At 47.2% G+C, this 16901-nt stretch overlaps 1 protein-coding gene across 1 annotated transcript in view; it reads right to left on the bottom strand.

Moving 5' to 3' along the window:
* The window catches only part of LOC146782740 (extracellular calcium-sensing receptor-like), a 78991-nt gene that overhangs the window by 13098 nt on the left and 48992 nt on the right, over window positions 1–16901 (bottom strand). Inside the window, exons 4-5 of the mRNA XM_085638578.1 lie at window positions 3601–3828; window positions 13–136 (exon numbers count right to left, since the gene is read on the bottom strand). Coding sequence (XP_085494704.1) covers window positions 13–136; window positions 3601–3828 — 352 coding nt within the window. The remainder of the gene's footprint in view (window positions 1–12; window positions 137–3600; window positions 3829–16901) is intronic.

Raw genomic sequence — 16901 nt, 5'->3', positions numbered from 1 at the left:
AGAGGACATCACCTGTCTGGTTAGAAATTGCCCCTTGAGGGCATGGAACACACAGAAAGCAGCATGCAGGTTCTTCCTCTTTTGCAACTTTTCTAGATCCAGGGTAACATATAGGACTGCACACAGAGACAGGTACCTGGGCAAAGAAATAGGTTTATATTATTACCAATGATACTCTCTCTCTCAGTGTCATGTTTTTAATCATAATATTAACACATTTAATTCATTTTGGCCTTTATCCTAGGATGGAGGAGTTGTGTCCTGGGGAGCTACATCAAATCACAAGTCGTTTTGGGGCTGTATTAGACAAGTGCCCCCACTTTGCATGCCCCAGGAGCACTTTAGTATTACAGAAGGGTCCGCAGAAGCTTGTGAAGCCTGATCTGGAATACCCTTAGTGCTATATTCAAAGGGCATTCCTCCTTTGCAGGAGGGAGGTCCCCATGCAAATTAGGGAACCTCTTTGCCTTTGCTCCCACGCCCTATTACAGACATGGGCGCAGAGGCAAAGAAGCTCTCAATCTGTCAATCTCTGCACACCCTGACCTTGCCCTGTAACGTGTATTTGTCTCCCTGATCTTATTTACTTCCTGCCCAGAAAAGACGCTAAACGGAAGATGAAAAGTCCTTGTACTAGACAGTGCCAGGGCCGGACTGGGCACTGCTGCTTTTGGTACAGGGTGACAATATTGCAGCACAGCTGTAAAACCGGCGCCCAGTAAAAAAACAACAGTCCCCACTGCTGCAAAACCAGCCATCTGGAAAAAACGCCTGATGCCCGTTACGCCCGTTATGGACAGAGCCATGTGGAAATCTAACTGATAGTCCCAGGTCTGCAAGGATATTTTGAATTCTGGGGACAATAAATTGTAATCACTAGATTTATGTTTAGATATACTGGCCAGATTCCCTATTTCTAGATCAGGTATCCCCCCCCTTAAACTCAGCCAATTCACAATGATGTCAAATATATGTTGCATAGATTTTTAAAACACATTTACAGAATGTTCTGATTTAATATAAGCTTAACAAATTGTGAAAGAAAGGCAGATCTTTATGATGAACGTCCTGTCCTGTATAGGAGCCTCAAAGCCATGATTGCAGCCAATGCTGAGGTGCCTAGATGAGCTGAGGGGCACAAAGTTCAACCATGGAAATCCCAGCGAGAACCAAGTCCAGAGCATGACTTTGGAGTATAAATGCCTTATTGTTTGCAACAGAATGTAGAAAAATGAGTTAATTTTGTAGCTGCAACCAACCTCAGTAGAAGAGGTATAGCCGGAGATTAGATGCACATACACATGACAACAATTTTCTATTTGTGGAGTAGCTTTTCCAGCATTGAATATTTTTCATAACTTAACATCCATTATTGTGAAGTACTTGCAGGGCCTTGTCTGAAACAAGCATTAAAGCTTAAAATCCTCTGCACTTTTAACATGTTAGTTACACTCCACTACTGAGTAGGGGTCTTGACCAACCTAGCCTCCTTCTCTTCTTTCCCCACCCTACAGGAACTGCATACCCCTTCGGTGCTATTGTGGGTGTCTCTCAATTTGGGAAGTGGGGCTCTCACACAGTCATTTAGGTGTCATGCTTCATCATAGGGCATGCTCCTCGTCAGGCCGGTGCTGCAATGCCTGATGTGCACCCATGAGGGGCTCTTTGTCGAGGATCTTTTTCCCAAGCCGTATAGGTGAGGTACATGTGAGGGACCTAGTGGTGTAGATGTGAGGTGATGTGAGGAGAAATAAAATGAGGCCAGGTGGTGCTCCAAAATGAATGTTAAACTGCGCTCCCACTCATCTCAATTAAACCCAGAGCAGGGGTACTGCTGATTATGATGGTCAGAGGTGTCTATATGTGTGTGTAGTCATGGGCAACATGTTTCTCGCTCTATGTGTGTAAATCACTCTGCAATTCTTCAGGACCTATCTTGATGCACTATCTACATGGGTGGTTGGTTATGGAAAATTAACCAATCACTCTGGTGACCTTTCAATGAGGTACCTTAATAATACAAATCATGGGACCAACCCAATTTGGGTTCAAGTCACGCCTCATCAATAGTTAGGCAGAGCAACAATGATTACAAAAGTTAACATCATGAGTTTTCCTGGAAAACAGGTGCCGGGATCCTACCCCTCCTTCTGAGCAATGAAGAGCAAGCCCTATGATGAAGCATGCCACCCAAATGCGTGTGTGAGGGCTCCACTTCCCAAACTGGGAAACACCCACACTCCACTACTGAGTAAGGGTGCTAACCATCCTAGCCTCCTTCTCTTCTTTCCCCACCCTACAGGAGCTGCATACTCCTTTGGTGCTACATTGTATTTCTTGGGGCCTGTATGCTGGACCTATATGCGCCACTTATATATATATATATATATATATATATATATGTATATATAATTCACTTAAAAAACCATAGGTTTCACACATGTTATAGTTAGCTGGACATTTCCCTCGTAAAAAACCATTGAAATTCCCCCGTTATAGTTAGCGCAGGCAACTATAACTCACGCGACCGCAATCCTCTGCTGATGACGTCAGATATTACATCACTGTATTTAGACACCTATTTACCCATGTCTTCTTCCATTAATCTTTAGCTATACTTATATACATATATTACAAATATTTATTTTTCATAAAGACACATATGTAATCAGTGATGTAATATCTGACGTCATCAGAAGAGGATTGCGGTCGCGTGAGTTATAGTTGCCTGCGCTAACTATAACGGGGGAATTTCAATGGTTTTTTACGAGGGAAATGTCCAGCTAACTATAACATGTGTGAAACCTATGGTTTTTTAAGTGAATTTGCAAGGTTTTTTAAATGCTAATTCCTAACTATAACGTGTGTGAAACCTATGGTTTTTTAAGTGAATTTGTACGGTTTTTTAAATGCTAAGTTATGTATTTATTAATATTTTTTTTTTCAGGTTTTTCTCCGTGCGCGCACCGTACGGGCACCTATATCGTGAGCACGGTATCTGGTATACTGAAACGCGTAGATCTGTTCATGCCTGTATCCCGTGAAATGAAGGAATTAAGAAAATTAAAAAAGTGCAAAAGGTTGCAGAGAGTGCGTCCCGTTTGTCCTTCCAGTTGGCGGGATTACGTGTGGATTTAAAGTGGCGTGGTTCTGCCGCAGGGACAAGCACCCGCGAGGAGCGCTGCAATGGCCCGGTGAGAATGGGGAACCGAAAGAGTGTATATATATATATATATATATATATATATATATATATATATATATATATATATATATCTGCCTGGTTTCCCTTACACAGTATATGCTGCAGTGGGGGCACCTGAAATTGTTTCTGTAGCGTAGTACCGGTACTTACTCACTCAGTGGTGGAAAAAGTAACATGAAAGGGGATGGGTTATGTAAGACAAATTATAAGCAATTATCTCTGATAATTCATAGCTTGATTTGCGGCTATGAATCTACTGGTCAATAAATGCAAAAGCAAAGAGCCATTTTCTTTGCTCAATGAAATGTGCCTGAATTTTCTGTCAACCCTCACAACTATTATGCGAGCATCAACACAGGAGCTTAAACGACTTCATAAAATGTGTAAAATTTTACCTTTGTATCTCCTCCAATCCACCGGACAGAACTGGTGTTAATGTTGAGGGTCTCTCCGGAAGGAGCACTTGAGTCATATGCGCCCACCTTCACAGGTCTGAGGGTGCCCTTGTGACTTCGTTGCCAGTTTAAAACATCATACTGTGCAGGTGGGTTTCCATGCTCATCAAAAAAGGCCCCTCTGCCACCATTTTCTTTCAAACTCACATTTTTTATATAACGAAGAAGCTGGAGGATGGCAGAACAAAAGAGACATTCATTGCAAATTTACTGTTTAATTTGTATTAACATTTTTAGGGTTATATTCATGAAATATTCCCATTTCTTAGGTTGTACTAGAGCAAGCCACTCACTCACATCCAGGTGCACTGGACTGATTAGGTTCCTTGAAACTTGAGCACCCCATTCTTGTTCACACATTTGTGTTGTTGCACCATCTATGTGGTTCCAAGAATCCTAAATCCAAGCCCGGGAAAGGTGAAATGATAAACTCTAGTGTGGGACTCATGGTTTCATGTATTGCCTTCAATTCGCATAGGCTTTGTCAAAGCGGTCTGATGAAACTCATTAAAAAAATATTTAACAGCCTAGCTTATATTTGACAGCATATTTTACCAAAGTTGCAGCCCCTCACAATAAGATAACAAAACATTTACAAGACAGCATAAACAGCTAAAATCTACGGTTTTAATGTGTCCATCATTTGAATGTAATAGTGTCTCCATAATTCAGAGTGGCTATAACTTGATGAAGCATGATACATTCCTGGAAAAGATAAATGCATTGATATATAAATAATAGAAACAATATTACTAGTCTGTTACAGTATGCTGTACACAATACACATATTTAAGCCCATTTAGATCTTAATGGTAGACCAGTAACATTTGTACCAGATCTTAGGGGCTGTATTACACTGACAACCCTGGGGCACAACTGGTGTGTGGGTCCGCTTTCTGCACCTCTGTAGCACTTTCCTATTGCAGAAGTGCCTGCAGAAGCTTCTGCAGCTTCTTGTGCCATACGAATTGCAGTTGTGTGCACCACTTCAATCCCCAGGGGAATTTCCCTCTTTTGCATGGGGACATGGTCCCAAGCAAATGAGAGAACACTTTCTCTCTACACCCTACATGGGTGAAGAGACAAACAAGCTATTGGAGGGAGCATTGACTCAGTGCACCCCTAGTTTTTGGTCTCTTTACTCAAATTTGAAATTAGATAAATCAGTTTACAGCAATGTCAAGAAATTAGTGGTTAAAATGGTGTTCAGACAAAATATCGAAAAAAAATATAGTGGGACAGAAATATTGTGTAGAAAATATTTGGATCTCAAAATAGTGTGGAATGTAATGTCGAAGTTAGAAATATCGAAATTTGGTGTTGAATGAAATCTCAATATTAAACATTTTGATGTTAAAAATGTCTTTATATATATTATGGATTTTTTTGTTAAAAATAGTTTGTAATATGTTTTATCTATGTGTTGTTATTTATAGTAAATTGATAGAAATGTTTTTTTGTGTTAATTAATATTTTTTAGGAGTGGGGTTTTGGGTTTATAAGGGATAAGGCTGAGGAGTAATTTAAAAATTGTAAAAATCTGTGTAATATTTAAATTTGATAACATTAATGAGAAAATTAGATTGAATTTGAAAAAAATTCAGGAGCAGGATGATGAGTTTATAGGGGATAATGGTGGGGAGTAATTAAACAATTGTAAAGAGATTGTGTAATATTTTAAATTTAAAATAAAAAAAAATGTAGATGTTGAGTTACAAGGTATATAGGTGGGGAGTATTTCAAGATATTTAGGGGTCTATTAGGATGGCGGTCGGAGAACCACCCCGACCGGCAAGGAAGCTGAAAACAACCGCCCGCCGTTACCGTGGAAAAACCGGTGGCCAAATTATGATCAACCGCCAAAAAACACCGACCACGCCGGACCGGGGCAAAGAAAAAACGCCTGTAGCGGGCGGAGATGGCCAAAATCCATCCGCGGCGGTCAGATTCGCCATTGTATCACCACAAACAAAATACCAGGTACGTAGACATATCATGCTTGCTAGTCACACCCCTGAGCAGGGTGCAAACCTTAACCACACACACACACAGATGTGTCAAGTCAAAGCCAAATAGGAAAACAGAAAAGGTAAGTAGCCAGTATGTGCATACAAACAGTGTCCACAAAAAGCATGGTGCCACATGACAACACCAGCCCTCTCATTGCACACACATACACACAGATCCTATTGCCACTCACAGTGTGCACACAGCTAAGCCAACAAGATTGTCACAGCAACCAAAGTGCACCAATGCACATGTAGGAGAAAGTCTGGGCACAATCATGCAGAGCACTGAATTCCATGTGTAAGTGCCATGGGGCCAGAGCAGCAAGGACGAAATGAGAATCTAGAAATCATGGTTGGTGGTACGAATCCAAAAATGCACATGACAAGACAAAGGTATGCAGGAGATGACAATGGCCTGTTCATGGCCAGATGTTATATCTGACAGGGCAGAGTGAGTAAAAAAGAGTCCTCACAGATATTTTTTCCTGCACTAGTCCCTAGATGGCAACATGTCACTGTACTCAGAAATCATGCACGTTGCGCATGGTAGGTATTGACAACTCACACCATGGACAAGTAATGCATGTACCACAGCACCATGTCAGGAGGTACAGTAGTGCACATACAACAAAATGTGATGATTAGTCTACTGTGTGGTGTACAAACAGTGAATGACATACAGCTAACACAAAGCTTTCGGTGTGCACTACAATGACCATTTCCCATCTGACCCACAGGTGACCAAGAACTCACTGCAGAGGACAACAACAGCAACCTGCACAGCCAGTCCCCCCGGTACATGGACTCTCGGATGTTGACTCCCAGGATTCTCTGGACGATGAGCTCGGAGCCGGCCCATCTGGTGTGCCAGGGTGCAACAGGTCTCAGGACCCCATTGTCCCCCCACCACATCTGCTGCAATAAAAACGTCACTGCAGACCCCTGCTGTTATGGCCTGTGCGTCCACCGCCACCACCACCAGTGCTGCCTGCAACACCCTCCCTGTCCCAGAGGATGACCACCCAACACCACCGACTGAGGAGGACAGGGAGAAGATGTGGGTGCATACAGTGGTGAGGCAACAGGTCTGTGGAAGCAGGGAAGGTGGGAGGGGCAGGGTCACCCACAGACAACAAGAGGCTGGGACCCAATCCCTGGACCACATCACAACGAACAGGCCAGTCGGACAAACTGTTCCGCAAGCTCATCCGGCTGATGAGGTCCATCGACAACCGCATGGGACAAATTGTGGACCACTTGGACCAGAAAGTGGCGGTACTAAGGGACAGGCCTGCACCACAACCAGCACCTCCACCCCCCTCTGGTGGTCTGCAGGATGACCGTTCACCATCCAGACCTGCGGCCACAGAGAGGGGTGAGTCCTCAGGCCCCACTGACCCTACAGCAGGCCCCCACACCAAGCGACGAAGGGGCTGTCCGAAGAAAACCCTGGGTAACAGGAGGCAAAGCACCTGCCAAACGCCAGTCACAGAGCCAACCATGATGGCAACCCTCTTCACCACTGCATTGACTTTATGGACTGTCCTTCCCCATACTGCCTTGTGAATGGCATCTGTCTGTTGGACTGGGTCACCACAACCATGTGGTGACTACTCGATTATCTCATGTACCATAACTGTCAACTCACTGCTGCACTAATCACCTCACTGTAAATGTTCAACCCCCTTCACATGTCACCATTGCAAATAAACAACTCATTACACACATGTTGTAGTACCTGCTCCGTCTTTATTCCAAGATGTACAGTCTTCACCATGATTACAATGTACCAGGAGACTGGAGTGTATGTAGGCAAGGAGAGGTTGAAGGCACCTAGGAAAACACAACAGAACAACATTCACTAGGCTGGGTGTATCATCACAGACATCACACAACACTTCACAGCAAGAGAATCCCACATGCACACATCACAATGGGCAACAAGTGTCAACATACACATCCTGTAGATGTTCCGAAATGAACTGTCCCAGAAACATTGAAGTTGAAGTTAGAAATTCTTGATAGAGCGCACTGTGACCTAGCGGCTTCCTGGCGCTAAAGTAGAAAGCTGAGATGAGTGGAGTTCTATCGAGAGGAAATCAGCAGGAGTACGCTTGGGAGAATAGGAAGGTCTTAAGGGCCTTGCGGAATTGTAGATAGACTGGAATGGATCTAATGGACAGTGGGAGACTGTTCCAGAAGCGAGGGGCTAGTACAGAGAAACTAGTGCCTCCAGTTTTGGATCTGCGAAAGCGCGGAACATTGAGAAGGGCTTGATTGGAGGAACGGAGGGCGCGGTTGGGAGTGCAGGGACTCATGAGGGAATTAATGAAAGCCGGGGCAGTACGGGCACGAGCAATGAAGGCCAGGCAACCCATCTTGAAAGGGATCTCTGGCAAATGGGGAGCCAATGAAGGGATTTCAAAACAGGAGTGATGTGGAGGGACTTGGGAAGGTGAAGAATAAGACGGGCGGCCTTATTCTGGATAGCCTGGAGACGGCGTAGTTCGTACGCCAGAATGCCCACGTAGAGGCTATTCCCGCAATCTAGACGAGAAAGAATCATTGCCAAAAGTTTAAGGGCATCGAAAGAAAAGAAACGGGACACATTCCGAATGATCTGGAGGGAAAGGAAGCAGGAGGAGACAACTGAACTAATCTGGGCATGCATGGAGAGGTCCCGACTGACTTTAATGCCCAAGGTCTTAGCAGAGGCTGCTGGTGTGGGCGGGGGGTCAAAGGTGGAGGGCCAAAAGGCGGAAGACCAGGGGGAGGTGGTAGGGCCAGTTAGGATCAACTCCGTCTTGTCCAGATTGAGTTTAAGTTGGTTGTAGTTGATCCACTCAGAGATGAAAGCTAGGGTAGTGTAGAATTTAGGTAGGGAATCAAAAGGAGAGGAAATATTAAATATTAACTTGAGGTTGTCCGCATAATTATACACGGAGACCCCCATGTCAAGAAGAGAAAGAATAAGGGGGTAGATGTAGAGATTAAAGAGAAGGGGGGACAGAGAGGAGCCTTGGGGGACCCCGCATGGAACCAATCGGGTGGGGGCAGTGAAACCAGAAAGATGGACCGCCTGAGTCCGTTCTTTAAGAAAAGAGGCGAGCCAAGAGAGGGCAGTGCCCCGAACGCCCGCTGTGCAGACACGGTCGAGAAGGATAGAGTGGTCGACCGTGTCAAACGCAGCGGACAAATCAAGGAGCACCAAGGCTTGGGGTAGAATTGAATCAGCCTTGCTCTTTAGTTCGTCTAGAACAGACAGGACCACTGACTCAGTAGAGTGGGCCGGGCGGAAACCCGCTTGGTGTGAGGCCAAGAGATGGTTGTCCTCAATGAAAGTGGAGAGACATGTTGTAATATAGCTCTCTAAGATCTTCCCAAGGTATGGAAGAAGGGAAATGGGTCTGAAGTTGGACGGGAGGGAGGGGTCTAAGCCGGGCTTTTTTAAAATGGGGAAGACTATGGCCGATTTGAAGGATTTCGGAACTAGGCCAGAGGAGATAGAGGCATTAAGAAGGGAAAGGGGGGGATCAGGGTAGTGAGTGAAGAGCTCTCTCAGAATGCGAGCTGGAACACAGTCAGCCGGGGAGCCTGACTTCACTTTCTGGAGTAACTCAAGAAAGGAATCCAGAGAGATGGGGGGGAACTGGTCAAGGGAGGAAGAGGGTGGGGGAAGAGCAGGGGAAGGGGGTGGCAAAGGTACTGAAGGGATGTTAGATTTGATCTTCGCAATCTTCTCTAAAAAAAATCATTCAGGGATAAACAAAGAGCTTGGGAGGGGATAAGGTTAGGGTTGGCCCTATCAGAAGCAACTAAGTTGCGAACTATGGAGAAAATCTCCTTGGGTTTATTGGCTGATGAGGTGATTTTCTCCGGGAAGTTAGTAGTTTTAGCTGAGAGGATGGCCCTCTTATAGTTAGCTAGAAGAGAGTTGTATTTAGCTCGCAAGAGAGGACAGTAGTTGCGCCTCCAATGGCGTTCAGAGCGCTTAAGGTCCAGTTTAAGAATTTTCAATTCATCCGTAAACCATTTTTGGGCATCATGGGGGCGACAAGCCTTAACTTTCCTGAGAGGGGCAACCAGGTCACAAGAAGAGGACAGCCAATGATTCACGGCGCCTACTTGAAGATCGAGGGAAAGGTTAAGAAGATCGGGGGAGAGGAAGCGAGAGAAGCACCGAGAGAGTTGAGATCAACCCGATTCCAATTGCGAGCCGAGATATTCTTGGGCAAGGGGAGTTTCTCTGGAGCTTCAAGCTCAATGGAAAAAGAAATCAGAAAGAGGTCGGACCAGGTGCATGGGAGGACAGTGGGGGAGAGGATAGTGCAGCTAGCTGACCATATTTAGTCTAATATATGACCATGGACGTGAGTAGGGGAGTGAACGTGGGGGAGGAAGTTCAGGCACTGAAGAGTGGCCGAGAAGTCCTTGGAGAACTGGTCTTCCCTGGGGTCGTCCGGCCAATAGTTAACGTCTCCCAAAAGGAGCACAGATGAGTTATTGACCACAAGCGTGGCCAAGAGTTCCTGTAAAGCAGGGACAAAAGAAAGCATGTTCGGTGGGGGACGGTACATAAGAACTATTGTGAGGGGGGCCAAAAGGTTAACTGAGCGGGCAACTAAAAAATCAACACCAAGTATGGGAGGGTGGGGAAGGGGCTGGAACTGAAAGTTGGAACGAGTTATCATCGCCACCCCCCCCGGCTTTACCAGCAGGGCGGTCCACCCGAAGGGCATTGTAAGAGTCGGGGAGAGTGGACAATAGGTCAGGGAGGGAATCAGCCGAGAACCAAGTTTCTGTGAGAAAAAGAAAGTCAGGGGCCTCGGTGTCCAGTAAATTAAAGAGCCCGAACTGGTGCCTACCAGCCGATCTGGTGTTTAGCAGGTAGGCAGAGGCCGTAGTGGGGGGGAGAGAGGGGAGGAGGGGGAGGAACGTGTAACCAGGGAGTGAGCAACGTAGATGTAGACAAGGAGGGCGAAGGGACGGAGATGCCAAGGGCGATTGTGCGCTGAAGCAGGGAGGGGGCGATGGACTGAATCGTATTAAAAGAGAACAACTGAGCTGATGTATAAGTGAGAGCAGGAGCAGGGAGGGTGGCCACCACTGAGTCTACAACCGGCTGCTGTCACAAATCTCACATACACCTTCACAACAACAGCAACATCATCAGACAATGGTACGTTGTACATTGTCACCCACCTTCAAGTGAAGTAGCGGGTGATGAGCTGTTGACGCAGGTCAACACCTTCCTCCTCTCCACTGTACTCATCATTGGACATGGGTTGGTTTGCAGGCTTGGGCCTTGGGTCCTCATCATCATCCAGGATCAGGGGAATCTCCTTGCGAATGGCTAGGTTATGGAGCATGCAGCATGCCACTACAATCTGACACACCTTAACCGGGCGAGCACATCAGTGCACCTCCGGTCTTGTCCAGGCAGCGGAAACGTGACTTCAGCAGACCAAAAGTATGCTCCACCACAAGACGTGTCCTCCCATGGGCATCATTGTTGTGGACGTCAGCCGGGGTCCTGGGATTCCGCAGTGGGCTCAGCAACCAGGGACGGTCGGGATGTGCAGAGCCACCTAGGTGTGACAAACACAAATAAACATTGCTATGTCGCTGAGGCAGAGGGCAGCAGGTCACACACCCAGCACGCCATATGACTAGGCATACTCACCCAAAATCCATGCACGCTCTGGAAGCAGATTAGCCATCAGCTGGGGTACAATGCTGTTATGCAGGATGTATGAGTCATGGGCTGAGCCTCGGAATTTGGCACACACGTGTGAGATGATTGTATCTGCAAGTCACACCACTTGCACATTTATGGAGTGGTAATGTTTACAATTCCTGTAGAAGTGCTCACGTGCCTGTGGTAGCACAAGCCCAACATGGATGCAATCAATGGCACCAACAGCACGGGGGATGTGTCCGAGTGGATAGAAATCTCCCCTCACAGCTGCCAATTCAGGCCCCCTGGGGAAATGGATATATCTGTCCTTGTTGATCATCATGGCGGACAGTACATCACGCAGCACCATGCTTAACATCGGTTGTGACATCCCACCTGCGCTGGCCACCGTGTGATGGAATGATCCAGTAGCAAAACAATGCAGGGCCACCATCACCTTATACCTTGGGGCGAAAGCAGTTGGATATGTTCTGCGAGGCTGCAGGTGGGGCTCCAACATATCACAAAGGGTTTTTAGGCTGGCTCTATCCAGACGGCATTTCCGGATGATTGCCTCATCCTCCATGTCTTCCAGCACTGTCAAGTGATGAAGCAGATTTGGTCTCCTCCTAGTTGAGATGAAAGTGGACAGATGTCAATGTAATACATCATGAGATGGGCACAGCATCTCATGTTCTGGATGACACAACGTCAACAATGACTGTCATCAAAATTGAGTTACAGACCAGCTTACATGTAGAGACATCTTCAGCTACACAAATGACACACTCTTCAACTTACACAAAGCAAGTACCTCAAACACCACCTCGGTCAATGTGAATGCACATAAGGATATGGCCACATTTACCATAGGCACGCCTGGGAGTATAGCATCCAGCATATGTGTAACAAATCAACCCCACTGCCTCATACCTAGCTGCTGTACTTGACACACCTCCATGCATCATTTGAACCTGGCACACATCAACAACACAATGACCACAGTTTGAGCAGAAATGACGATTGTGTGCATGATCAGACATAAGAGGACATGCAAAAAAGAACATCATTCATTGAGACAAACATTGCTGTGATTGTCACTGCACCTCAACACATTGACATGTGTACACATTGTAGCGTCTGTAACAACACTGTCTTGTGTACAGGACCATCAATATCACAAGTGACATGTGACGAAGTACATGCCAATCTACGAAATCACATACACAAACATGGCATGTGTAGTCACCAGTGGAGTAAATGGAACATTGGCATTGTGTGCACAATGATGTGCCATTGACCATGTTGCCACTGTGCAATGTTGATGTTTTCCAGATGGCCATTGTGATCGTATGGCACACAACTTGTGTTAGCTAGCGCCTGGCCCCAGCGGTGTGTCACCATCAATCCCCAGTGTGCCCGATCTGAGTGTGCCTTCATCAATGCATCCATTGCCTGCACTCAGATTTGAGAGGCTTAGACATCTGACACCAATGTGCACCAGTCGTTGTGCCCTAAAGTACAACATGGTGGGTGGCATGGGCTCATGGGCATTGTGGAATGTCATGTTATAGTCTGTGTCTGTGTTGTTCACTCCAGCTCCATCCAGATCTGTCAGTGGCAACAAGTAGTGCACCCTCATCATGGCCCTAGGTCTGCTCAGATCTATTTGTGTGTCTGGTTGTGCTGTGTGGTCTTCACATGGCTCACTTATGCTTGAATTTCCAGTTTCCACGCACTGTTTGAGTCAATATAATGAGTTAGCACAATGTGATTGCACAGGGTGGTATGCAACATGTAGATTTAGTAATCTTTTGTTATGCTTTGCTTGCATATGTTTGTTATGTTGCTGCCACTGAACTGACCCTACATCTCTCTCTCTCATGCAGCATCTCCTGTGGTCACGGAGGGACAGGCGACGGACACCAGTGGAGGTGAAACAAGCACAACAGCTGCACAGGAGCCCAGTGACACAGATGTCACCAGCACCTCAGAGGGGTACAGGAGTCTGCTGGAGGAATCCCAGCCTGAGACCCAAAGTTCCACATCATCTGATGCCAGTGGGGATGCATCCATGCTGGTGGGCACAAGGAACGGGGACTCTGCATCATCTTCCACCACACAGTGGCCAGTGCCCACCCTCCCAGCCACTTCCTCTGGTGCTGCCTGTGTTCACCCCAGTAAGAGGGGAAGAGTGTTGTTCACACCTGGCACCGCTGCCCCTGTCCCCCCTGCTGCCATCAGTGCTGAGTCTGTGGACCTTTTGCGCCAGCTGTGAGTAGGGTAGACAGCTCTTCTCAATGCCTTCATTGACCATGACAAAAAATTGGCACAGGTGGTTGCTTTCATGGAGGGCATACATTCAGATGTGGGTGGGCTGCACCGGACTGTCCAGTCTTTGTCCTCCACAGTGACGGCAGCCCTTCAACAGGCACATACTCACAGTCCAGCTCTGGTCCCTTTGTCCACCCCACTGGCATTGGCCACGTCTGACAATAGTGACCACGCTCCACATACCTCAAAGTCACAATACAGTACACAAGGCACACAGCAGCCAAGCGGTCCCGGGCACAGACACCATCCCCACAGAAGACCAAAGCCACCCCAAAGCGCAAAGACAAAAACCCGTCGATCGACACCAGAGGCCAAAATGCAAAGAAGCAGGCCTCAGGCTCACATGCCTCAGAGGCATCCCCAGCCAAGGACTCTCATGTCCCTAAAGCATCTCGCAAAGAGAAGCATACAGTTTCTGTGCCCATTGAGAAGGTGGTGCATGCCAAGTGTACACCTAAGAAGGGCTCCAAGGCAGATTCACCCACCACCTTGACTCCCATTCCAAGCCCACTGAAGCAGGGGAAGGAGGGCACTAAAGGGGTAACATCTAGTAAACAGGGGATGGAGGGGCAAAGGCGAAGCCAGGCAAAGCGTTCCGCTGGATCCAGCACATCCCCAGAGGGAGTGCCAGCGTCTTCACCTGATGCAGTTTTGGTGGTGAGTGTGCCTGTTGTGTCCACACCACTTCTAATTGATCCCAATGCAGGGAAGCCAGTTAGGATCCCCAAGAAGTGGAAAGGCACCCATCCACAATCTCCCAGCCACACTGTGTCTCACGTCTGCATGATTCCGCCTCTCCTCGCCACTACACCACCTGGTCCAAGCAGCCCTCTGGCTTGCCAAGCCACTGATAGCTCTACCTCAGCTGGGCTGCTCTCTCCCCGGTCAAGTGCTCCTACAGTCACCGACAAACAGCCAGCTCCCAGTCCCCCTGACAGCCAAGTCTGAGTGGTAGTCACCCTCACACACCTGTCTCTCACACAGATGGGCCTGTATTGCACATTGTTACCCCTTGACTGTGTTGCTGACCATGGAAAAGTACAGTCACACACATTCCCTGTGCAGCTTCTCATGGACATACTCTACACTTCGTTTTGGCCGCTGGCCTTGTTGTTCTTTGCTGTGTTCAACTATTCCCTGTGCAGCGTCTCATGGACATACTCTACACTTCGTTTTGGCCGCTGGCCTTGTTGTTCTTAGCTGTGTTCAACTATTCCCTGTGCAGCGTCTCATGGACATACTCTGCACCCTGAACTGGCCACTGGCCCTGCTGTTTTGCCCTTGCCAGTGCAGCTTCTAATGGACATCATCTGCACTTTGCCCTGCCCACCGGCCTTGTCATTCACTGCTGTGTGCCCCTTGCCTGTGCCGGTTCTCATGGACATACTCTGCACTTTGCCCTGCCCACTGGCCTTGTCATTCACTGCGGTTTGTGCCCCTTGCCTGTGCCGGTTCTCATGGACATACTCAGCACTTTGCCCTGCCCACTGGCATTTTAATTCACTGCTGTGTGCCCCTTGCCTGTGCAGGTTCTCATGGACATACTCTGCATTTCGTTTTGGCTACGGGCCTTGTTGCTCTTTGCTGTGTTCAACTGTTGCCTGTGCAGGTTCGCATGGACATACTCTGCACTTCGTTTTGGCCACTGGCCTTGTTGCTCTTTGCTGTGTTCAACTATTTCCTGTGCAGCTTCTCATGGACATACTCTGCACCCTGAACTGGCCACTGGCCTTGCTGTTTTGCCCTTGCCTGTGCAGCTTCTTATGGACATACTCTGCACCCTGAACTGGCCATTGGCCTTGCTGTTTTTCCCTTGCCTGTGCAGCTTCTCATGGACATACTCTGCACCCTGAACTGGCCACTGGCCTTGCTGTTTTGCCCTTGCCTGTGTAGCTTCACATGGACATACTCTGCACCCTGAACTGGCCACTGGCCTTGCTGTTTTGCCCTTACCTGTGCAGCTTCTCATGGACATACTCTGCATGTTGTGCCTTGCTCTTCTCTACTCTTGGTGCCTATCTGTGCAATATGTGAATAAATACAGTTGCTCCTGTTGTCTGTTTTGTCAGTGTCCCTACTGAATAAAGTTATTTTGCTGTGTGTATATGGTTTACTGTGCCACATACTCTGTGTGCCACTTCAACATAGCCAATGTATTGGCTCACTTACTCTATTTTTTACAGGGGTGACAGGGACTTCAGTTCTTCCTGACCCCGATACTTGTGGCGGCAATGATGTCAATTTTAAATGGAAAGCAGTTGTCATTTTCTTAATTTGTTCATGTTGGCCATATTGTACACATGTCAGCTTGGGGGGCACTGCCAGCACAGAGAGGGATTCTTTCCACAGGATTGCAGGCAGGCTGACAAGGGTCATCATGTATGTGTATTCTTCCTTTATGTGTGCCCAGTAGTGTATGTGTGTGGTCATCTTGTGATGGCCAGTCATCCTAGTCCCATGGCTTACTTTCAATGTGTGCTCTTGGGTGGTCAAGAAGTGTGCAGTGTGAAGGGGGTGACTTTGACGGGAGTGTTGATGTGTGTGTGCTCCTGCATTGTCAACTACACACGTGTCACCCAGGAGTTGGTTGCCTGTTGTTTTGATTGTTCAGCCCTGTGGATGTTGCTGTATGCACATGTGTGAGTTGTATGTTGTGCACTGTGCTGTGTGTTGGTGTGTACTTGCAGTTCTGGCTGACTCCTACTTGTTGTTGCTGTCACTTGTGAGTATGCAGATTGTGTGACTGGCAAGTCAGTGTTGTGTTTTGTTAATCGTCCATGTGTCTCGTGATACTGTTTGTGGAGACTATGCAGACCTGCTGCTCCACACTGCCATTGGGGTTGTGTTTTCTCATGCATTTCTGTCACATGGTGCCTTTTTGCCTCCAGTATGGCATGTTGTGTGTGGTGTCATACCATCCCCTATCTGTGCTTCAGATGCCTACCTATTGTGAGTCTGCACTCCCTCTATTTGTGTACGGTACACTCCTGCCATGTCCCCTACTGACATGCAGAGCACTTCACTTTGATGTCAGCTATCCCCTTGGGTTACATGTGTGTGTGCCTCCCCATCACTTCATTTGTGACACTGTGCTTTGTGGTGCAGTTCTTTGCCAGGAGCAATGTGTCACTCAGGACATTTTCCCAATAGGTTGTATGTGATGTTCTTGTGCTGTTTGACAGTCCTGGTTGCTCATATGCACTTCAACGGTGTGTGCTGCC

This window comes from Triturus cristatus, chromosome 12 (assembly GCF_964204655.1).
Source record: "Triturus cristatus chromosome 12, aTriCri1.1, whole genome shotgun sequence".
NCBI lineage: Eukaryota > Metazoa > Chordata > Amphibia > Caudata > Salamandridae > Triturus > Triturus cristatus.
This window is presented reverse-complemented; position numbering and strand designations above follow the sequence as displayed.